We start from the raw sequence: 24147 nt of genomic DNA, 5'->3' as shown, positions 1-24147 counted from the left end.
TACTTTGCCACTTGACTGATAGCTACAATGGTGTCCAGACGCTTGGATGAAAGGGAGATTTGCCAATATCTTGATATGTCAGAAGAAGAGTCTGAGGACTTGGAAGATGATCCAATATTTTCTTCAAACAATACAGAAGATGATCTTACTACTTCTGATGAATCTGATATTCAGCCACAAGATGTTTCTTCTAGCCAGGTTCCAAATGGAAATCCACCAAACATCAGACAGTTTGTGACTTCATGTGGAATTGACTGTAACGTCGCAGGGATGCTTGCCCTTGGAAAGCCAGAAGTTTTTATTCGCTGATAGTTGATGACAATGTTTTCAGTATTATTGCAGAAGAAACAAATTTGTATGCAACACAGTGTCTAATGAGTGGCAAAAGTGATGTCCCACCATCTTCTAGACCAGTGGTTTCCAACTTCAAAAGGTCCGAGGGCCAAAATTATATCCAGCAGTTGATAGGCAGGCCACATTTTTTTTTGGGGGGGGGGATTAAAAATTACAAAAATTGTAAGTACTGAACTGAAAATGTTGTACTTTCGCATGACCTAAATTTCTAAAATGAGGCAATAAAACAATGGAATTACAAATCAAAATTGTATAATTACAATTTATTTCACAAAAACCCAATACTTATTGATGAATTGAAAGAAATTAAAGATACACCATACAAATAAGAATCCTTCATAGTAAGTGTTCAATGTGAAAATTGAGCCCGATCTGCTTCTTTTATTAAAGTTGTATTTGAATTTCTGTATTTGAAAGTCTCAGAAGGTGAAGCAGTGAAGAATCTGTCAGTCTGCTTCTGTAGCGGTTCTTGATGAACTTCATTGAAGAAAAAACACTTTCACACATGTATGTGCTGTCGAACATCGATGTCATTCTTTGCCCAAAACTACGAAGGTTTGGAAAGCGTTCTTTTGAAAGCTATTTGAGAAACTCTGGCCCCTTATCTTGCCTAGTTTGAAGGAACACATCACCTTGCAAATCACGCAATTCAAGTTGGAGAGAAGCTATTTTAATTTTCAATCTTACGTTTTTTGGAGACATTGCTCATTTTGATATTTGCACAAACTTGAACAATCAGTCACAGTACAATCCGAGTTGGAACACTGGAAATCTCTTCGTACTTCGTGCGTAGTAAAACAGATCTCTATAGCGCCTCTCTGCAGTTTGTTTCTAAACACAAAGAGTGAAGCCTTCACGGAAGCGGCAGAGTTCATTCCACATAGTGAAGGGATGGAATGCATGGTGTGAAGAGAAAGTTACGTCACTTTAGATTCTTCTGATTATCATTATTGACTGCAAAATCAATTCTACCTGTGATATTGTCTTTATTCACAGAGCATCCGTTCCTTCAGTAAAAAAAGAATGTATTTTAATAAAAATACATAAAATTAATGTATTTTGCAAACTGGCTTCGCGGGCCGCACAAAAAGGCAATGGGGGCGGCATGCGGCCCATGGGCCGCCAGTTGGAAACCCCTGTTCTAGACTACTAGAATACATGAATGGGTTCCAGTGACTGCTAATGAGATGAAGAAATTTTTTGGATTAGTAGTTTGGATGGGTATAGTACAAATGACGCAGTTGTCTGACTACTGGAGTCAAAATTGTTTATACAAGAACACTTTCGCAGCATCAGTTATGGGAAGAATAGATTTGAGCTAATTTTGCGAATGCTACATTTTTCTGATAATGAAAAATGTGCCCCTAGAGATAGATTACACAAAGTTCAATGTTTGGTTGATCTTCTGAATGATAAGTTTCAGGAAGTATATGAACCTGGTGAGTTTGTCTGTGTTGATGAAACTCTTGTACCCTTCTGTGGAAGAGTAATTATGCATCAATACCTGAAACAGAAGAGACACAAGTACGGCATTAAATTATTCAAAGTATGTACTGGCAACGGTTACACTTACAATGTGAAAATATATTGTGGAAAAAAAATTGACAGAACAACAACTAAACCAGCTGATATTGTATTGTCACTGTGTGACAACCTACTAAATTCAGATCGTACTGTCTATACCGACAATTGGTACACAAGTGTAGATTTGGCAAATGTATTTTTGGATGTAGATACACATCTCGTAGGAACACTGCGTGCAAATAGTTTTCCCAAGGATATTGTTGAAAAAAAAATGAAGAAAGGCGAGGTGATAACCACTACAAATAAGCAGGGAATCACCATATTGAAGTAAAAAGACAAGAGGAATGTGCTTATGCTCTCTAAAAAACATTCTCATAACATAATGGAAAATCAAACAAGGGGTGGCATGGCACAAAAGCCTGAAATTGTGTGTGATTATAATAATGGTAAATCTCCAGTTGATCTGTCTGATCAGATGGCTGCGTACTCGTCCCCACTGCGAAAAACTGTGAAATGGTATCGCAAAGTAGCTATGGAACTTCTCCTGAACACCGCAATGGTAAATGCTTTTATTTTGTACAAAGAAGTTACGGGTGACTCCATAAACATTGTGTCTTTCAGAGAGAAAGTGGTCCTTTGGCTGACAAAAGAGAAAGGAACAACAGGTTCACCTGGTGAAGAAAGACCTCTGAAAAAAACGATTCCATCGCACAATACAAACGAAGGAAGGGCCAGTTCACAATGTGTGCAAATATTGCAAGTACTGCTATATAAATTGGTCTCTGAAAAAGAAGGCCAAAAAACAGCACCGAATAAAGTGAAGAAGGTTGTAACTTTTTGTGAAGGGTGTTGCTTCAATAAAGTTCACGTGGAGTGATCACAGTTTTCAAGTGTTTATCGAAACTTTTCAAAAGTTTTGTGAAAACATTTGCAGTGCAGTAGAGTAACTCATTTCTTTTACAAAAATATGAATATTATGTACTGTATGTGCGGTATTATATTTTTTTCCTATATTCCCAAAATATATGCCATTGTACGAATACATATTTAAAATGTATGCTAAAGATTATCCTGTAAGTTGGTGCATATTATAAAAAAATATAAAATAATAAAAAAAGATTTAAAAAATAAAATGAAAATAGCATATAGGCAATAAATGCAAATATTGTCCCCATTCTTATAGGGATGCCTCGCCATAGAGTTACATAGGATGCAAATAGCCTCAGTGTTGATGCACCAATACCACTGTCTAATTATATATAATATATATTGCCACAAATAAATAAATATATTAAAATGCTGTATTTAAATAATGAGCGAAATCAGGTTACTTACCCATAAGACGTTCTAAGGAATATACATGCTTCGTATCAACAATAATAATAAAAAATATTTTAAAAAAATGGCTTTGCTGCTTATAAGTTGCCAAAAATGCATGTGCTGTTGGATTCTAGGACACTGTGCCGGGCCTTTAAAATATGAAATATGCTTGCACGAAGGACCGTTGGCCTGCCAGAGTGATTCGAATTAGACGTTACGTCAGTCCCATCGACCAACGCAGCCTCATAAGAAATCTTGATGTCGGGCCCATGGGACCGGCACGGCAGTTAACGTGCTAAAAACTAATACTACTGATATCAACCAGTACCGATACATCGGTTCAGCTCTTGACATGTCAGATCTGATTACTACCCATGGAGCATATCATAATTGCTAATATATGTTCAGAGTGAAGAGGTTCGAATCATTGAATGGCTGTTAAAAGTGTAACATCAATTGCAGTTTTTTTCCATCAATATTAGTGTTCTTATAACCTCCACTTTTTCTGCAGGGCCCATCTGGCAAACGGGGTAGGAAAGGTGACAAAGGTGATAAAGGGGACCAGGGTGTCCCAGGCCTTGATGCTCCCTGCCCCTTGGGGCCAGATGGACTACCTCTACCAGGGTGCGGGTGGAGACCGCCGAAGGTTAGTTTATCAGTATTATTATTATTATTATTATTATTATTACATTTTTGAATGTGAAAACACATTAAAGACATGTTGACTGAATTGGAACAATTCTCATGGATAAAAACTGACTGATCTGGGTGCCACGAAATTGCGATGAACAGAAATGTTTTCAGAACTGCATGAAACATGTGATGATGCAGAATTGCTTTATTGATGGGCGGAAGCATTTACAAAGGCAGGACAGTTGATGGGCATGGCAGGTGTCACACTGCGTCCTGTCAAGAATTTATTTTGCCACAAGCAGTGGGAGATTTTTCATAATGAAACAGATGCAATACGTCCCCCATCAAATTTTCCAAAACTTACAATTAAGACCTACCTTATTGAACATCCTCCCTACTGCTCTGATATGAACCGATTTGGTTATGATATTTTCACTAGGATGAAGAAGTCGATGAGGAAAATGTCATTGTACCAGATAAAATGCTTTACATGTTGTAGATACATCAGCAGAGGTGCGGTGCCTGCCTATAGAAACATGACAATTCTTCTCCATCATATAATTTATACTTAATTTTTCATATGTCATTGTGTTCTTCTTACTCCATAGCTATGAGATAAACATAATAATATACACAAAAAAGGAAAAACTTTGAAAAAATATGTGAGATATTATTCTTGATAGAATAAATGTTATAAATATATCTTGCATAGCCATGTCAGCAGTAAATCCCAGTTTGATTCCATGTCCCTGTATAAAGTGGCTCTATGGTTCACCCAGCCTCTGAGTGATGGGTACATGGAAAGTATTGCTGATCACATCACCAAAATTAAAAATGTGTGGAGTCCTATCTCCACGCCCCATGTGTGCCTTCATTGTGTAATTTTTTCTTTGTGTGTGTGATATACTATACACAAGTGACTGTAGCTTCTATTCATTTGATACATCCTTAATATTTTGACAAATTTCTAAAACTTTGGTTGTAGATTGCTTTAGAAAGGTGCATCTTTTGTGCTGTAAAATTTTGGGAAGAACTTATAATACCTTTTAATAAATACAGTTACTTTCCTTATATTATTTAAACTGTCTAGAAGAGGTAATTTGTTTATAAGTAGTGCAAATAACCTAATAACACTTGTGTGTTTTAACAGCTAGTTTTTGTGCATGCCATTAATCTAATACTAACAATCTTAAGTGTGGAAATGTTTATCCTGTTAGCAGGTTACTTAAAATGGCTTTATTCAATTAATATTTAAATACTATCTACATCAAGGATATAGGCAAGTATTATTAATGTTTAGGTGTAACATAATTGGTATCTAATCAGCATGTAGTATTTTGTTGAACTGAAATTTTGTAATAAGCACTTCAGATGGTCACAATTGTGTGATTTTCTTGTGGTTCTTTCGATTTTCAAAATGAAGAAAAAATTTTACATGATATTTGGCTGAGTGAACAAACACAATATCTTAACAAATGATCATCTACAGATCTACAGAATGTGTTTTGGCAAGGTACCAGAACAGTTATAGAGCTTTGAGTAAGAATTTCTCTACCTACTTCATAAATTAGGACTAGAATATCGGTGTGTTGCATTATTGGTCAATGTTTATGTAAGTAAACTGTAATTTTGCACAAAATTCTTCCATTTTGTTATTGCTTTCATTGGGCTTGAGCCAATACCACTCTGACACTGATGCTTAAAAATTGTAACAATTCAAAACAATTCAGAGTATTGAAAAATTTTAATACAAAAGTTTTCTGTTTCAAGTATTCCATGTCAATCTGCCAGAGGTTAGCTTTGAAATATTCGTAATTTCACATAAGGTAATCATAAACACAAAATCCATTCCTCTCCACAATGCTGTTGCAAAAATGATGGATAATTATGTATTTTTCATAATTTGCAGAATGTGTAGAAATGTGAAACAGTCGCACGGTATTTTTGCAGGTCTTGCTGGAAATCAGCAATCTGGAAAGTATTGGCTGGTTTCTATGATTTAATTCGAACAAAAACTTTCAGATCTGATAACACAGGCATCAGACGCTGTCAAAACATTGGTATCAGTAACAGATCAGTCATAGTTTTTTATGTACACTCCTGTTCACATATGGTGGCACATTTTATAAGCTTGGACAGTTGACACTTTATCTGAACATTAGTGTATGTAAAAGTATAATTCACATGCCCTGGTTTTATACAGTCCATATATAAATTAGCAGTTTCTTTGTCTAAGGGAGATTTCACACCGAAGCGACATGCTGCAAGAGGCATGTGCCACTTGGAAGTGAACCCTCAGTAATTGATTGAACCTTTTGAACTGAAGGAACACAAGAAGCTGCATGCGTCACTTGTCACTTTCGTGTCTCTCGAACTGGGCCGTTTTCTCAATACCAGTTTGTTGTTGACATATGTGCCTCCACCGGGTATCAAACCAGGGATGACTTAATTACAATGAAACACGAATTACAATGAAACACGTTGCCGCTTCGTCATCATATTTTTATATTTGTCAACAATCCTACATGTAATCAAACTATTATTACTCTTTATGATTATGCCAGAATTTATTTATCAATATTTAATTTCATGGGTACATGTTAATTCATGTATAAAATCTTAAATACTGGAAGCGTATTTAACAGGAAAATTTCTCAGTTTTCTCATGCACAACATGCCTCTCCCGAGTTTCAATAACTTTCACAAATTTTACAGTGTGATTTACATGTAACAATGTCTCTTTTTGCATTTTTCTTGGGTGACTAATAAAGTGATTAATGCAATTATATCGGTATCATCATGCGAAATGAGCAGAGAAACAAGTGTCGCTTGCACCTTATCTCTTAAGTGTTAAATCTCCCTTAGACAATACTTACTGCATTCTAAAGTGTAATAAAAATGTCATGCCTGTTTTCCGAAACTAACCTATTAACATTAACATGAGATAATTCCCTTTTTCTTACTTGGTATTAACATGTGGTCATAGCTTTTTAACTAGCATAGAATGTAAATTCTTCATATTCTATGCATGGGGCAGATGAATCTGTACTCTATCAGTATCAACAAGCATATTAGTATATTGGTCTATTGGTAAAATTATGATAATCTTACAACATTAATCTAATGAAAATGTCTCCCATTTTGTTATTATTTCTATGCACGTAAACACATAATCCATATGCCCTACCATTGTAAAGTAGATTTCTAAATACACAAGTTGTTTTTCAAAACTAAACCTCTCATTGTCATTTGTTTACATATGCTAATTAAAGAAGTATTAATATATATTACATACTTATGTGTGATAGTAGGTATATTGTTTCTAATTAATTGCATTTAAAAAGAAAAAAGTTATCCTTTGCTTTCCAGAAGGATTTTTCACCTATTGATCTTGATGATGCTTTGTCAGGAATCACAACCAACTTCCTGCCATTGCTCTAGGACATTAAATGTAGTTTGCTTTATGTGTATTCTTAACACCAATATAAGGTACTTGCAAGACAAACTACAGTCTGTACCCTTGAACCAATGTCCAGTCCTAGAACACTCATGGGACAAACCACATTCTCTACCCTTTCATCAATATTCAGTGTTTAACCTAAGATCCTCAGAAGCTACATTCATCAATATCCAGTTGTTGGTCTAAGGTACTCACAGGACAAACTACCCTTGCCCCAATACCCAGTCCTTGGCCTAAGATATTTGCAGGACAACTACATTCTGTACCCTTCCACCACTATCCAGTCTTAGGATACTCACAAGACAAACTACACTCTCATCAAAATCCAGTCCTTTGTCTAAGATACTCACAGGACAAACTACACTGTACCAAAGAAACCATTTGTAAGTGGGGATGAAGCATCATTGAAATTAATAGGCAAGAAGACATCACATACTGTTCACAAAATATTGAATTTTATTTATCGTGTTTGTTCTTAGGGCTACATTGTACCCCTTACAACTCAGCCCCCTTATTCCCCAACTATGGAGACTCCAACAGACATTGACTATGGTGAAGAGGATTATGAAGATTATGGGGAATCTGACTACCAGCCAAATGGAAAATACTAACAGCTTACTAACTTTGCTACGAGCACATGTAAGTGTATGGCTTTAAGCATGCTTGCTTTGCAACTAACAAAATATGTAAATAAGTTGTATTATAAGTGTAGTTTATAATTAGCTGGCTTTAAAATGTAAATAAGAGGTCTTGACTTAAGCATTATCTGAAATGTCACTGGTCCTCATGATATTAACATGTGTGGAAGTATAGTGGTCCCTCCTTACATGTAGCTATGTCAGAGGTCCGAGGTTCAAACCCTGGACAGGCATGAATGTGTCAATCAGTTCATCATTCATCCTCATTGTTATGATTAACACAAGAGATAGAAAAGTGACTTAAAATATCCAAAACAAATTATCCACAGCTATTTGGTACCAAGCATTCACTTGAAAGTTTGAGTTTGTTGCAGAGTTTATTTTTAAGTTCACTTTCTACACAGAAAGGGTAATCACGACTGGACCTACAGTTTAAAGTGATATCTGAAGCACTATGTGTCTCCAGCGAGTACCAAGCCCATGACATCTTGATTACAAGGTAACGACATTACCACTATGCCCTTGAGAACAGAGCCTCCCTGATGATGTTACATCACTGCCTTGTAATAAAGGATTCATGGTTTTGATAGCCAGTGTAGGCACATAGTGGCTTGGATCCCACTTTAATGTGTAGGTCCAGACCTGTTTGCCTATCTGCACATTAAGTGGACTTTAAACAGAACTCAAGCTGAGTTTGAATTAAATAAATTATTGTGTGTGTGTGTGCAAGTAATGTAGAATAAGCTGTAATTGCTTGGTTGCCATGTTTAAAATTCATCACATTATTAAAATTGAAGCCATATTGTAAGGCTTGTTGTGATTTTTACCTTCCAATTGGAATCAAGTCACACTCGTATTAAACAAAAATGACTACATGTGAAAATACCATTTCTGCTGGATATTAAATAGTTTATGCAACAATATCAATTTTAAACTTGCAATATGGATTTATTGTCTTACCAGCTTTTCTGTTAATATTCTTCCATCTACTCTAGTTCTTTTCAGTGTCCTTAGATTTCTTCTTGTATTCATTTCTTTTTTCATAATGTTATAGTTTTAACACATTCCAGACATGCGATGGGCATAGCCCGCCACACAAAGATGGGCGATGGACATAGCCTGTCATCCATTATTCATTAATATTGTGACCTGTCCTCCATTATACATTCTGAATTTGTGTGTTTAATCACTAAATATATTCACAGTATAAAAAGTATAAAAAACTTACGTGAGTGAGTATAGTAGTCGTAACAATCCTAGGCAAACGACGTTTCAGTTTTTCTTATCAGTAAATAAAATACTTCATCATATATATAAATAGATCCAGGATTAGGTAAAAAAAAAAAAAGGTATTGGGATATAGAATGTAAAATTACATGATGTTAGAGGTGCCATATAGGCTAGAAGATAATTCTAAAAGAACAGTGTACCCATACTACCATACAGAATGAATGACTACTGTAGCGTACGAGTGCTACATCCCTTCCAATGTGAACTCCACAGATTTCGAAGCAGCATGGGTCACTTCCGGCATGACAAGGAGTTTAACAGACTCTTCACTGTTTTTCCCCCATCATTTAAACATTTTAATCCATGTTTCATCCAAGTTGCCATCATCCCTATTTAGTTTTTTCCCCATATCAACACAAATATTTGCAGCCTCGTGAACGTTCCTATCGGGTTGTTTATGAAGTATTTTTACCACTTCCCTTTTTCTAATCTTATGTTTCAATTTCAGAACATGCTCGGAAAGCCCAGTCTTCAGTGATTATTCCTCTATATCCTTGTCATGCTCGTCCCAGCAAGTTCCCATGCTTCTTCCGGTTTGTCCTATATATGCTTTACTACAATAACAAGTTATCCTATACACGCCCTTCTCAGCTCTGACCTCTTTTTGCCCCTTTCCATCCTTTTCTGTATTCTGTGAAATACTCCTCTATATTTCGGGGTCCTCTCATTCCCCCTTTTAACCTGAAGTCTTTTAGAATTTTATCAAACTTTTCGGACATCCCTTTTACATATGGGATGCCGACGTATTTGTATTCTACTTCCCCTACTTCTTTATTCTTACTTAGAGTAGTCTCAAGAAAAGCTTGCCACAATCACCGGTGCGCACAGAATGCAATTTCGCCTGTGTGACCCAATACTCATCACGGGGCTGCTCTGCTTGATAATACGCTCGTTGCAGGGCACAGTCTTCATCATCGGCTCGAGCGGTATGTATCGTCCCGCGGTGCACGCACAGCAAGAGCGAGTTAGTGTTATTGTGGAATTTTGGCGGCTCGTGGCGTTCTGTGTTTAAATATCAGCTCTACGTGACTGTGTATGTGCTGTAGAGCGTAACAATGGCCCCACGTAAGTCTAAATTAGGAAGTGCCAAAACATTACATAGTCAAACAAGGGAAGTTATTTATAACGTCTACAAATTCATGAGAAATGAAACAGGTGCTCCTCGCAATGTAAAAGAAATTCAAGTGAAAGTGGCGAAAGCAACGGGTGTGTCCGAAAGGTCGGTGCGGAGTGTGCTTCAACAAGCGAGAACGGTTGAAAGTGGGGAAGTTGAATCGTTTACAACGCCGGGAAAAAAAAAACCAAAATGTGTCAAAAAGTGTGAATTGGATGATTTTGATAAGTGTGTGGTAAGGCGAACAATTCACAATTTTCATACAACCAATGCCGAGAGACCAACGCTGGAAAATATTCGTAGGAAGTTGTTTGAAGATATACAGTTTCAAGGTGGTGTAACTACACTAAGCAAGATAGTTCAAAGCTTGGGATTTCGATGGGAAAAAACAGAAGACATGCGCAGAATATTAATGGAGAAGAATGACATAAGGTTTTTGCGAATGCAATACATAAGGAGCGTAAAACGGTACCGAAACGAAGGCAGGCCTATTGTTTACACTGACGAAACTTATCTGCACAGCTCGCACACAGAAACGAGCTGTTGGAGTGATGGTTCTTTACAAGGTTTGAAAGCACCAATCTCTAAAGGCCAAAGATTGATAATCGTGCATGCAGGTTCTCAAGCAGGTTTCGTGCCCAATGCCTTGTTAGTTTTCAAATCCCACCAAAAAACTGGAGACTATCACGACGAGATGAACTACAAAAACTATGAAAGATGGTTGACAGAGAAATTAATTCCTAATTTGCCACCCAGTTCTGTAGTCGTAATGGATAATGCTTCGTACCTTAATGTGCAATGTGAACGTGCACCTACGTCATCCTCTCGTAAGGCAGTTATGCAGGACTGGTTGACACAGAAGGGAATTCCGTATTCTGATGAGATGTTGAAACCTGAGTTGTACGCCTTGGTTAAGACCCACAAACCCTCATACAAGACATACCAAATTGACAGACTGCTAGCCAGCTATGGCCACACTGTCCTCCGCCTCCCTCCGTATCATCCGGACTTAAACCCGGTGGAAATGATTTGGGCTGAAATTAAAAATTATGTAGCTCAAAAGAATGTCACTTTCAACCTCGATGATGCAAGAACGTTCTTATGGAAAGGATAGAGTCAATTGGAGCAGAGGATTGGGCAGCTCGCTGTAGCCATGTAAACAGCATTTGGAGGAGAGGATTGGGCAGCTCGCTGTAGCCATGTAAACAGCATTGAAAACAAGTACATTGAGAGTGATCATATATTGGATGAAGCATCCGAACGGATTGTCATCAACCTGGGAGCCGACAGCGACACTGATAGCGATAATGATAGCACCATGGATTATGATGGCAGTGAAGATGAAATGAGTTGGATTCATCCACTTCAAGAAGATGCAGACTAGGAACATTATGTAAGTATTATTATTAAAATTTTTACTATTATTCATAATTGTAATAAAGTACTAAATTCGCTGCCCCTCTTACAGTTTTCAATTTGTGTGTTAACATTCAGTCGGTCGAGACCCCTAGATCGGCTGTCGCCTTGCAAACATCCGTCTACGCGTCAACCTTCGTTTGGACGAAGGGCGAAGCTACCGAGTTGACCCGAATGTTGGCGAAAGTCCGCGCAGATTTTTGTGGCAAGCTCTTCTTGTGACTACTCTACCTCATTACTTCCACCTTCCTTATTCAAAACTTTAAGCCCCCCCCCCTCTTTATTCTCCTCATTTCCTCTACTTTGTAACCATTTCTTAACCCCACCTTCATTATCCAATTTTCTTCTTTCTCTCTTTCCTCCCTACAATTACAGAGCCTCCCGGCCCAAGAAGTTCATGTATAGATTACTCTTAATTCTGTTTGCGTGTTCAGAATCTTGGTGTATATATCTATCCCCTGCCACATTCTATATACCCATATACCCTTTTATATATATATATATACCCATATGCCCATATTACATTCTATATCCCAATAACCTTTTTTACCTAATCCTGGATTTATTTATATATATGACAAAGTATTTTATTTACTGATAAGAAAACCTGAAGAAGTGAAGCGTTACGACTATTATACTCACTCATGTAAGTTTTTTATACTTTTTATACTGTGATTATACATTCATATTGTGAATTAACAATGGGCTATATTCACACCGCTATACTTGTGCACGTATGTTACAAAACTTCTCTCAAATTCCAACTACTAGATGACGCGTGTTCATTGTTTCCATTGCTCCGGGGCTGTACTTGTATTTGTGTGAAATTACGTTGAGCTTTTGTTTATGCTCTTTAGAGTGGCACTAAACAGTTTAGATGCTAATCACATTGTATATTCCACTTTGGATTTCAAAGTTAGTGGCAATTTCATTTCTGAAGAGGAAGTGGTGTATTTAGTGTTTAGGTTATTTTTCATTGAATATTTGTAATGGTAACACTGTTAAGCCTTGTTTTCATATTAAAAACATTACATTTGCTGACCAAAGCAGTTTGATTATGAACAAAAAACACTTTACATTTTACACATGACACTTCCACCCTATAGCAGGGTCTTCCTCAGACCAAAACTAATCTAAAATTAAATATAGCACAAACAGAAAGGTATTTATGCACATAGAATGGTGTCTAGGCACACAGAAACTCATGATGTTGCCAGTCCTTGCATGTATGCAAATTCCTTTATAGAAAACATTCAAGATATGGACTGACAACCTCATGTGTTTTTGTGTGTCTAGACACCCTTCTATGTGTATAAATACCTTTCTGTTTGTACTTTATTTAATTTTAGATTAGTTTTTTGTCTGAGGAAGACCCTGATAGAGGGTGGAAATGTCACGTGTAAAGTAGTTTTCTAGTTTACAATAAAACAACCTTGGTTGGCAACTGTAGAGCAATTATTTCTATATTACATATTGAAAACATGTTTTCAATAACTTTCATTACAAAGTTGTAATTTTTCTCAAAAAAAATTGTTAGAGAAAATCGTTCTTAAATGTGACAAAATGTAACATTATATTTAGGGGAAACAGCATGTTTTGTATATTTAGGATAGGTTTGATTAACCCTTAAATGCATGAATTATTTTTTGTCAATGTTTTTCCTGTTTCTAGTCTAATATCTGTTGGTATGTACTAATAATCGATTTTGAATCATTTTTTGAAAATTTTCATTCTTCATTTTCGAATTATGCCCCGTTACCATATGGTAACGCTATGCATTCATGGACGTCTGCAGGATTTTTTCCAGGGAGGGGCAAGGAAGGTATTTTTTTCCAGGGGAGGGGGCAAACAAGTCACATTTTCCCCCCAAATAGTGTAGTTCCCTAAAAAAACATTGCTTAAATTTGAATTTATGATGTTAATGCAATAATTAACACATATTAATGTGGCTAAAATGAAATTATATGAGTGAAATACATAATTTTTGGTTGACTTTCATTTTCCAGGGGGGGGGGGCATGGCCCCCCTAGCCCCCCCTTCCGGACGCCCATGTATGCATTCACCCCTATAAATTGGTTTATTTTTGAACACTTGGAAATTTCTGAATTAACCTTAAAATTACTTTCAAAATTTGATTATTTTTTATATAATACAAATATTATAGATCCATGGTACATTAATCTCCCATTTTGTGACCTAAATGCGCTCAGGTAACTAACTATTTATTACATAATCATTACTCTATATTCACATATTGTATATCACTCTTGAGTATACACTTGTCATACAAACTTCGAATTGATTTGAATTTAAGTTTTAAGTCCACTTTATGCACAGAATAGATAAACGGGACTGGACCTAGAGTTTAAAGTGGGATCGGAACCACTGTGCTAAGTACCTCCACTGTGTATCGAACCTGGGACCCCATGATTACAAAGCATCGACTTTACTACTATGCCATCGAGGATGCCCTTGTCATATGCCATGCGAAGTTCAACAACATATACATGTCCAATGTGAATACTCCTGTTGGACCACCAGCATACCACACATCTTTCAAAACCTTCCCACCATGCCCCCTTCGGTGCAACATGAAATGATGCCACATAGTTTTGAACGATATCCATCCAAATCTAAGCTGGGAGAATTCTTGCCTCTGAAATTCTTGTAGAATATGCATAAGAGGGGCTGCAGTCTTTCTAAATTTGTTTTCAATATCAGTGAAATCTTCTTATACTGTTTTCAAAACAAATTAGGCATCCACGGAAGGTTTTCAACCACAAGGCAGGCTTTGTAACCAAATCTTAACTATCTAATAAATAGCTTGCAGGAATGTTTTCCATAATATGGGGTCACAGACGTTGAGCTACTGAATAGGCACAAAATGTTCCACGAAATAGTAATCTATTATTAGTTTTATTACTATTATTTTATTATATTTATTGTTATTATTATTATTAATAAAATAACAAATTATAAGCAATAGAAAAAAAGAAACCATACAAAAGACGACAAGAGACTTTACAACTTAAATTTCTTGGTCTACATGCAATAATAATAGAATAAATGAAGTAATTGTTGAAAAGGTACTGTATCTGCATAGCGTTATCATATGGTAACGCCATGGTTATGAGCAAAAATTGAACAAGTGATGCAAATTCTTGAACAGAAAACATCATTAGTTTTGAGTTACATGTGTTTACTAAATGCTGAAAACATTCAGAACTCCATAATGAAAGACAATCAGATAAAAACACCATATTTAGTTTCCAGCGTATGACATTTTTAATAATAAAAAATCGAAGGTCGAAATATATCACAACAATGCCGTTGTCTGGATTGAAACTAATGGTCTCAAACACAAGCTTTATGCTTCCTAGAGCGACTTCTGGCAGTAGGTTTGCCTACACACTCAATATAGACTAGCCTCTAGCATGAAAGTGTGCAAATGTTGAGCGTTACCATATGGTAACTCTATGCGTTTAACGGTTAATAACAACAACTTATAGTTGCTGACCAAGGCAGTTTTATTTACACATATACACTAATAACCCTTTACACATGATGTTTCTACCCTATATGAGGGTCTTTGTTTGACGGAGAACTGCAATGGAGATAGGAACTGTAGTTAATTAACTCTGACACACTTACTATTCATTTTTCCACGTAAGTTTTTTTCAGCGAGACAGTTCACGCCTGACGAAGCCACCAGACAAGTGGCGAAATCGATCACTGTAAAAAACTTACGCGGAAAAATTAATAGTAAGTGTATCAGAGTTACGTGTATCTCCACGTAACCGCCAAACTGATATCTTTAGATACAATAGGAACTGTAGTGTTTTTAACATGGATACAAGGCTTGTAGTGTTACTATTGGACAACAACTTAGTAATGTTTTCTATGATGTTTTTTAAAAACAGCAAAAAAAATCCAGTCTACAGAAAAATGTGATATTTTCAGGTTCATCAGTCAGGTCAGTGTGAAAGAACTATTTTCTCAGAATATTGTTTGTTTAATGTAGGTATACTCTTCAAATCTGAGGAGTCATCTTATGCAGAGACAGTTTTAGTCAAAGAAAGTGTTTACCTGTAAAAGATCAGAAATTGTCAACACTATCTCATCTAGTTCTCTCCCAACAATGCTTTGGGCTACATTTTTGTGTTTCAGCTGTCACCATTGTGCTCTCCATGTGAGACAAGTGGTGACAACATGCCTCTTCACACTTTGACAAGATTGTGCGATGATGACAAGGTCCAACTTTTCTTTATATTGGTTTATTCTTACCTGTATTAAAATCAGGACAGAAACACAACACACCATGCAGTACAAAAATAATGTATAGAGCTGCAAAGGGCTATTGATGATTAGGGGATGAGTTAGCCCTTTGTGGCATTACATTTTCATGTTGAGGTGCATTGTGTTTGTGTCCTAATCTGTATGCTTTCACATACAGATTGATGGAGCAGAGTTCACATAGCTCATGTAAGTACTTTAAATAAGCATACTGTCATTTTGCACCCTGACTTCAAAACACTATCACTTCGAAATTTGCAAGTGCAGACACCGGAAAGAAAAATGGGACACCTAGATCCTGAAATACTCGCTTCCCTGCAAAGCATTATGTGTGTTGCCTAAATCTACGGTGGTGGTAGAATATGCCATTGAAATTTTGCTATTAACCTTTAAACAGCCAATGGGTCATATATGACCCATAGAAAGTATAGGTGAAAACAGCCAATGGGTCATATATGACCCATGGTGCCGATTACAACATTCACATGCTTTTAGGACCTTCATACTTGTATGTGAGGTTGTAAACGCTGACAGATGTTGAGATAAGACTTTGAAATGTCAAGTGGAAGAAAACCCACCCCCTCCCCCTTTCTCTAATATGCAAATTAGCTATTTTTTAGCCAAAATCCAGGATTGTACATATTGCATCATATTTCAGCCTGTATGAGAACTAGGGACTTGAAACAAGTTTCACTTTGTTGCAAAAGGTCTACTCTTTGAAAACAATGCAAAAGTTTGCATTCTCTTTCCAAAATAACGGGAGAAGAGGGGGCGTTGCCAGATTTTTTTCATTGAAATTTGGGGACTTGGCCTCTCACAACCCCGTTTTTCTCACTTGGGCTTTCTGAATTGTACACGGTCGTGTGCTCCGATGTTTTTGCTTTCAAACAAAAGCAAATCCCATGGCAAGAGAGGGGTTGCTTTCGAAAACCGGCTCGGCTGTTTAAAGGTTAAATATTCTATTATCACCGTAGAGTTAGGCAACACACACAATGCCTTGCAGGGAAGTGGGCATTTCAGGATCTAGGCATCCCATTTTTATTGCAGTGACTACATATCATGAAGCAATGATCACTTCTAAATAGTACCTGCTATGCCAATATTCATTGTAATCCTGAATTTATTTTACAACAAAAATATAATGAAAATAAAAGTCTAATAGCATTATATCATGAGATGGAGTACGTTGAAATTCACCCAACAAAAAGCACTGCAACTAATACTGGGTGATCTAGTACCAGAGATCTTGCTAATGTAACATTTTCCAAAGATATGTACTTAAATGCATCTTCTCTGATATGCTAAAACTAAAGTACAATCCATAGAGTAACGACCTGTTGAAGGCCTGACCTGCAAAGTGTCTTTCTTTCTGTGGGTGGTGCATGATCAACATAATAAGAGTACTTAAAAAATACTATAAAATGAACTACTTACGATTTGTGAGTATACGTTTTTACAAAAAAAAACAGCATTTCAAGACCCAACTGGTCCCTTCATCAGGTGCACAATCTTGGCGAGTGGAATCACTTCATGGCCACGTCAATTAGAATAAAAGACAAGGAGTAAGGTAATGGTAAAAATTATAGATAAAAAGGTATTTCGTAAGAACTGGCCCCTGTACACATAAAACTTCATATTCCCTTCTTTCCCTTGTAAGAACTTCGAATCTAAAAATGAACCATAAAACTTCATTACATTAACATGTTGAAACCCCACATCGTGCCATGCATGACCGTATGGCAACACTTGAGTCTTGAAACGTTGTTTTTTTTTTAAAAAAAATGTATACTCACAAATCGTAAGTAGTTCATTTTATAGTATTTTTTAAGTACTTTTATTATATTATCGTGAGTAAGTCGCACACGCCTTAAATATGAGCATCATCAACACATTGAGTTCCATCACAGCTGTGTTATTGCTGTCCAGACCAGAACCATTTTGGAGCCCCTACCACCGAATGCTCATACTATAGGCATGAATGATAACTGTTTGAACAAAAATGAATGTTTTTATTCTTCGTGCACAATACTGGTCACATGTTTTTGCTATCGTTTATGTAAATTTCATAAATAAAATAATTGAATATTGTATTTTTCTATTCTATTATATGTAAGTAGCGTCATAAATAAGGTAATAAGTTCTGTCCTGTGAATAAGAAACCTTATTTATTGAAGTCCTTGTACTTTTATAAATTAGGATTTATGTTCGTTTTATTTATTTCAGGGAATCGTTGAAGATAACTATCTTGAAATAAAAAACAGATGAAGTGGAGGAAAGAGTGTCCATTGTGTACATAATGTACTTATACCAGTGTGTACAGGTTAATGTTTTCTAATGCATATAAGAAAAATAAATAAATGAGTGCAGTGAAGTTTCTGGAACTAACAAACCAAGGCATGGGTAACCAAGCCAGAACTGCAAAGAAGATAAGGATTTTTTTTACACTTTATGCTTCATTCATCATTGTGGTTGCATTTAGTGTATTTTATGTTTAGGAAACTGTCATCATGGCTAATAATAAAAAAATAAACTGAGTGTAAGAAATTTATCAGGAGATGGAAACGCTGTGTTGTAGTGGCGGGGATTAGTGTTGGTGGAACTCTTACGGTGTGGTTAGTGAGCATTAGCGCGAAGAACTCCTGCTGAAGTATCTCTGGCATTGGGTGTACAAGTGTGAGTGTATATGACAAGTGTGTAAATGTGTTCGTGTGCCTGCATGCGGTGTGTTAACTGCCAGTGGTGACACCAAGACTGGTCAAGAGACAAACGAGCGTTCTTTCCCTTTTGCGTTCCTTGTCATTTTTAGTATTGTTTAATGATGTTAGTGTCATCGGAACACTGAACAATAGTGACGTATGTGATTTGTCGGTCGATGCAGCCAGGTGATTGAAAGTAGAATACAGTGACCATTTTATTTTAAAACAAAATGTCTATAAAATGGACAGTAGTGATTCATTCACGAGGCAAGGCAAAAAATCCTATATTTAATTACATTACAACATCTTCCAAAGTAAGATCAGCATTGTATCCAGGCTACAGTGTAGAGTGAGTAATGCAAAAATATGGTGGAAGAAGACAAAATTGACAAATTTATCAAAACAAAAAAATCTTATAAAATGTTTGCAGAAAAAGGAAAGGTGTGCAGGATTTTTTGGGCTTTGCTGGACCATTAGCCAAAGCCCTTTTTGAAATTTCCTATCCTTTCGAAACATTGTTGTGATATTCCAAAATCTGAAAATTTTGTTCTGCTTAGAATTCCTTCCAGAGAATTTACTTGAATATTTGTGGGGTTTGCGTTCACTTTTGTCGATATTTTCAATAGTTTAATATGCTTAAGAGCCACGAAACTGTTGTGAACATCTAGACAACAGCCAAAGCAAACCATGTAATGAATGCTCTAGAAAGGACTCTAAGCAGATGTAATTTCAGATTTTAGAATATCATAGCAGAGTGGAAATTTCGAAATCAGCTTGGCCAAAGGTCGAGCCGAGCCTTAAACATCACAAGTGAAAGAAAGATATTCATTCATGAGGCAAGGTAAAAGGTGTTATATTTTGTAGCATTACCACATCTTTCAATGCAGGATAAAGATTCTATCCACACTACAGTGTATTTGGATCTATCTAACCTTCTAATTCAACTACCATATTTAACCTTACCTTGGAAGTTTCACAATATATGACTTTTTGAATTGTCTGGTAAATATATCTTTCTTTCACGCAGCTAGGATGTGGATGATACCATATTTTTTTAAAAAAATTATATTTGGACTGTTGAGTGTTAACTATTTCCTTTACTTCGTTTTATTTATTTTTACCTTTCTGCCACTCTCCTTGCTCGCACTTACCTAAATATATGAGGGTAAGTCATTAAATAACAGGAATTTTATTCTAAACTTCATGAAGATTTATGCACAATGAAAACTTGTATTTCGGGACTCAAAATGGTTCCTTAGCAACACGCCTAAAGGTGCTGTGACGATCGAGCATTATGCACCTGTGCAGTAGCTCGTACAACATGGCTGCTCCACTGTTGACTTGCACCGTAGAAGAGCAACAAAGTGTTATTCGTTTTTTGTAGTCAAAGGGGGTGAAACTTTTTGAAATCTACAGCAGAATAAAGGTTCAGTACGGAGACAAATGTTTGTCAGGGGAGAGTGTATGAATAGGTTTAAAAACTGAAGACGAAATGTCAGTGATGAACACCAGAGTGGGAGGCCAGTTTGCGTGGCAACTGAGGCAGTGAAACAGAAGATAGACCAGCGAATCTGTTAATTTAATTTAGTACACTCTCGCCTGACGTAAACAATTGTCTCCGTACTGAACTTTCATTTTGCTGTAGATTTCAGAAGATTTTACTCCCTCAGATCACAAAAAAATGATAACACTTCGTTGCTCTTCTATGGTGCAAGTCAACAGTGGAGCAGCCATGTTGCATGAGCTACTGCGCAGGTGTATACTGCTCGGTTGTCAAGACACCTTTATGGTGTGTTTCTAAGGAACCACTTCAAGGCCCGAAATACAAATTTTCATTGTGCATAAATCTCCATGAAGTTTAAAATAAAAATTCCTGTTATTTAATGACTTACCCTCATATATGTAAGTTCATACAGAGAAAAGGGAACTAAAAGAGGTAAAACAAAATATAAAAATTGGGAAGGAATTTGAAAAAAAGAACTATTTTGTTGCCTTGCACATTGGTATATGCACACAATATAATTTTATAACAAATTTTCACACACTTGAAAAATTATACTTGTTGCATTTTGTTTTGAAGAAACGATGTCATTTGACATCACCTGCCTACATCATAAGTGTTACAAATCAACTACTGTATTATGTGGATAGTTCATATTCTCTTGACGGACAGCATTGAAAAATCTCTCGTATAGGAATGTTCAAAAAGTATTTGAAACTTAGAATAATGCTATAAAGAATGCATGTAACGTCAGGGCAGAGTATGTATTGTGCTACATACATTCTGTTAGCAGACTTCTAGAAATTGAAGAGTTTATATACTTTTCTTGATATAATACAAGAGTTCTTTCTTTTTGTTTGTTTCTTCATTTTGTATGTGCGTGAGTGGCTGTGTGTGTCTTTTATATGTTTATGAAGCCAAACTTGTTTGTGCTATACAGCAAATCGTTGTTAGTTGATAAAGTTTAATAGCATGAAAACAAAGAATTTTTAAGGATTATAATATTCTTTTCTATCGTATGAAATTTTTTTAGAGATACTGAAAGAGTAAAGTATTCTGAGACATAAAATTACCAAAAAAAATGTATAGTTATCATTGTTTTCATCCAAACATTTTGTCAAATTAACAGAATAACAAAGGTACACCTGTGTAGTTTTGTGTGAAATAAATACAAGGAAGACTGCTATATACATATATATATAAATATATCTACTATCATATGCCTTTAATGTGTTCATAGGCAATATTTGCCATGTTACATGTCTGTCTTGTCTCGTACAATAATCTATCATTATAACTTCTTGTGGCATGTTTAATATTAAAAGGAAAGATACATTGTATTTCCTCTGTCGAATTGCATAATCTTCTTATATTTTTTTTCGAACTTAGAATGTTTTACCTCTGTTTGGAGATAATATGTTGTGTTCCTGGACATCGCTCGATTAAATTTCAAATGGCTTTATTTAATGTTGTGCAACAGTTTCAACATATATAAGTATTGTAAAAGTAAATATTGTACGCTCTTTCATCTTAGAGAAACACTAAATAAATGCTGTAAAAATTCTTTGTAGGACATTCTCTACTCGTGCAAATATTTTAAAGTTATTATTAGTTTTCTCGAACTTGCATTTACAGTATTAAAGACACAAATAATAATAAAAAAATGCTTTGTATAATATCTTTGCTCTAAATAGTGTCTCCCTCGCTTTCTACTTCCTTTTCTTGGAGACAAATTTTTACATCTGACTGTTTCACCATTTGTGCATTTTCTTCTCATGTGACTGCCATTTTCCACATATATTTGCAACATTGCATTAATTTTAATCAAGACACAAAGAAAGAAATTTGTCATACAGGTTGTGCACATCAGCTTATCAATCTTACATTTATTTTGATTAAAAATCTTTAACTGTTACAAAATAAAGCATAGTTCAAATCTTGAAAATATAATATTTCTTACCAAAGTGTATATCTATAACTAGCAAGCACTCATCATTCTTACATTGAAGTCATGATATATTTCTTCATATCCCATTTATTCTACATGATGAGGCATCATTTTTTAATTTGAATTTGAGATATAACTATTAAAATTGTTTTAAAAGTTGTTGTTAATACATTTAATTCAAAATGTGTGTAAATTTTCCAAGTGATACAATATTGGTGAATAATAAGAAAGTGTGGTAAATGAAAAATCACCCAATTTATAAAATAAAACAAATAATGTTTTTTATCTTATACAAAGGAAATCGAGTAAACTGACACTTCCAAGAATTTTACAGTAATTACAGTTTTCCATTCAATACTATAAAAATGTACACATTATCAGTATTAGTAAACTTACTTTGAGGTTATTTAAAGAAAGTAAATCTATACAGTAAAAATAATTAAATGCAAAAATATGGAATATATTAATAAGTGTGTTTTACTTTTTATTATTTTTAAAACCAAGCAGTTCAAAAAATTAAGAAACAGATTTTTTTTTTAAAAAAAATATATATTCTTTTCATAATTGGGAAAAGAGATGCGGTAGTATATAAATATGGAGAAACTAGTACTACTCACTTTATCCGCAAAACTATTTTTTTCTTCTTTGATCTATTAATTTCAGTGGCCACTGCCACCATCCTCATTGAAACTCGCTATACTATTACACACCAAGCAAAGTGAGTACTAGTTTCTCTACATTTAAGTATCCTTGTTCACATATTTCTCAGACATTTAAGTATTCTTGTTCACATATTTCTCAGACATTTGCTTTAGAAGTTATGTAACTGCCAAGATAGGAATAAGAAACAATGAATTTTGATAAACACACAAAGATCAAATTTGATATAATTTAACTACATAACTGTATATTTACCAATCATTAGTTAATATGTCTGTTCGGAATGACAGTAAGAAAATAACATTTTAGTTGTTAATGAGAGTCTGAAAATCTACTGCGTATGTATATTATTTTTAAAAATTGTTTTCTTTTTTTTTACATGATTTGAACTGAGTGTATATGACCATGTTTTATGATAATAATATTTGAAGAAAAGGTGTAAATATATGTGTGTCACTTAATTCTCAAAATCAATTCTATCTACAGACATAATTAATTTTGCCCAATCAGTATGTTGTGGTATGCAGTTTTCCTCATGAACAATGAATGACATCTGTTGACTTATTTTATACTTGCCATGACAGATGTGTGTCTTGGACTGTATAGTGGATTAAGTTATAATAAATAACTACAGTATCTATATGTTATGTTATTTTGTATATAGTGCATGTACTAACCCTGTTTATTGTTAGTTCGAAAAGCTGAAAAATCCTAAGAAATAGCTTATTCACGAATTTTACTCATGAAACTATTTTACTGGATGTGTCCATAATGGAATATTGTATAGTATTTTTATAGTCTCAATCCTCCGTAGATTTGGGAGCTCAGTAATTAGCAAAAAATGGCAAAAAATGGACCCAAATCAATCAATCAAGCAACTTTCAGACCATAATGTGGCTTAAATAATGTTAGGCGTTCGTGTTTCTATTGGTTCTTGAGCTTCAGGGTGTGCCATGACTTTTATCGTAGAGCCATATGGCATATAGGGGTGTGCAGGAACCTGCAACTGGATGACCACCTGTTCAATGTAAACAAGACACCTGAACTTGGTTTGCTTTCCTAAGCAAACAGATGACCCCCCCCCCTTCCCCTCCATTCAATGATGTAGTGATAACATCGTCACCCTGTAATCATGAGGTCTCTGGCTCAATGTGGAAGCACATAGTGGTTCAGATCCCACTTTAAACTGTAGGTCCAGTCGCAATTAACCTTTCTGTGCATGAAGTGGATCCAAGCAGGAAAACAGGTGGAGGGGAGATAGAAGGGTTGCAGTGAGGAGAAGACTTCAGTTGTGGAGGAG

General features: G+C 35.5%; 2 protein-coding genes across 2 annotated transcripts in view; both read left to right on the top strand.

Annotated features, from left to right (window-relative positions):
* LOC146003359 (uncharacterized) overlaps positions 1-23481 on the top strand; it is a 545908-nt gene extending 522427 nt beyond the window's left edge. The window contains exons 24-26 of the mRNA XM_083141638.1: positions 3710-3844; positions 7771-7930; positions 18266-23481. Of these exons, the coding sequence (XP_082997764.1) occupies positions 3710-3844; positions 7771-7902 (267 nt within the window). The 3' untranslated portion in view covers positions 7903-7930; positions 18266-23481. The remainder of the gene's footprint in view (positions 1-3709; positions 3845-7770; positions 7931-18265) is intronic.
* LOC146003358 (uncharacterized) lies at positions 10275-11447 on the top strand. The gene has a single exon (XM_083141637.1). It carries the CDS (start codon positions 10275-10277, stop codon positions 11445-11447), a length of 1173 nt encoding a protein of 390 aa, XP_082997763.1.
* Positions 23482-24147: the final 666 nt, after the last annotated feature.

This window comes from Lepisma saccharinum, chromosome 20 (genome assembly GCF_977018435.1).
Source record: "Lepisma saccharinum chromosome 20, izLepSacc3.1, whole genome shotgun sequence".
NCBI lineage: Eukaryota > Metazoa > Arthropoda > Insecta > Zygentoma > Lepismatidae > Lepisma > Lepisma saccharinum.
This window is presented reverse-complemented; position numbering and strand designations above follow the sequence as displayed.

What these genes read in the sequence shown, in the direction of transcription:
- LOC146003358 (XM_083141637.1), top strand. Translation starts at nt 10,275, where the DNA reads ATGGCCCCACGTAAGTCTAAATTAGGAAGTGCCAAAACATTACATAGT.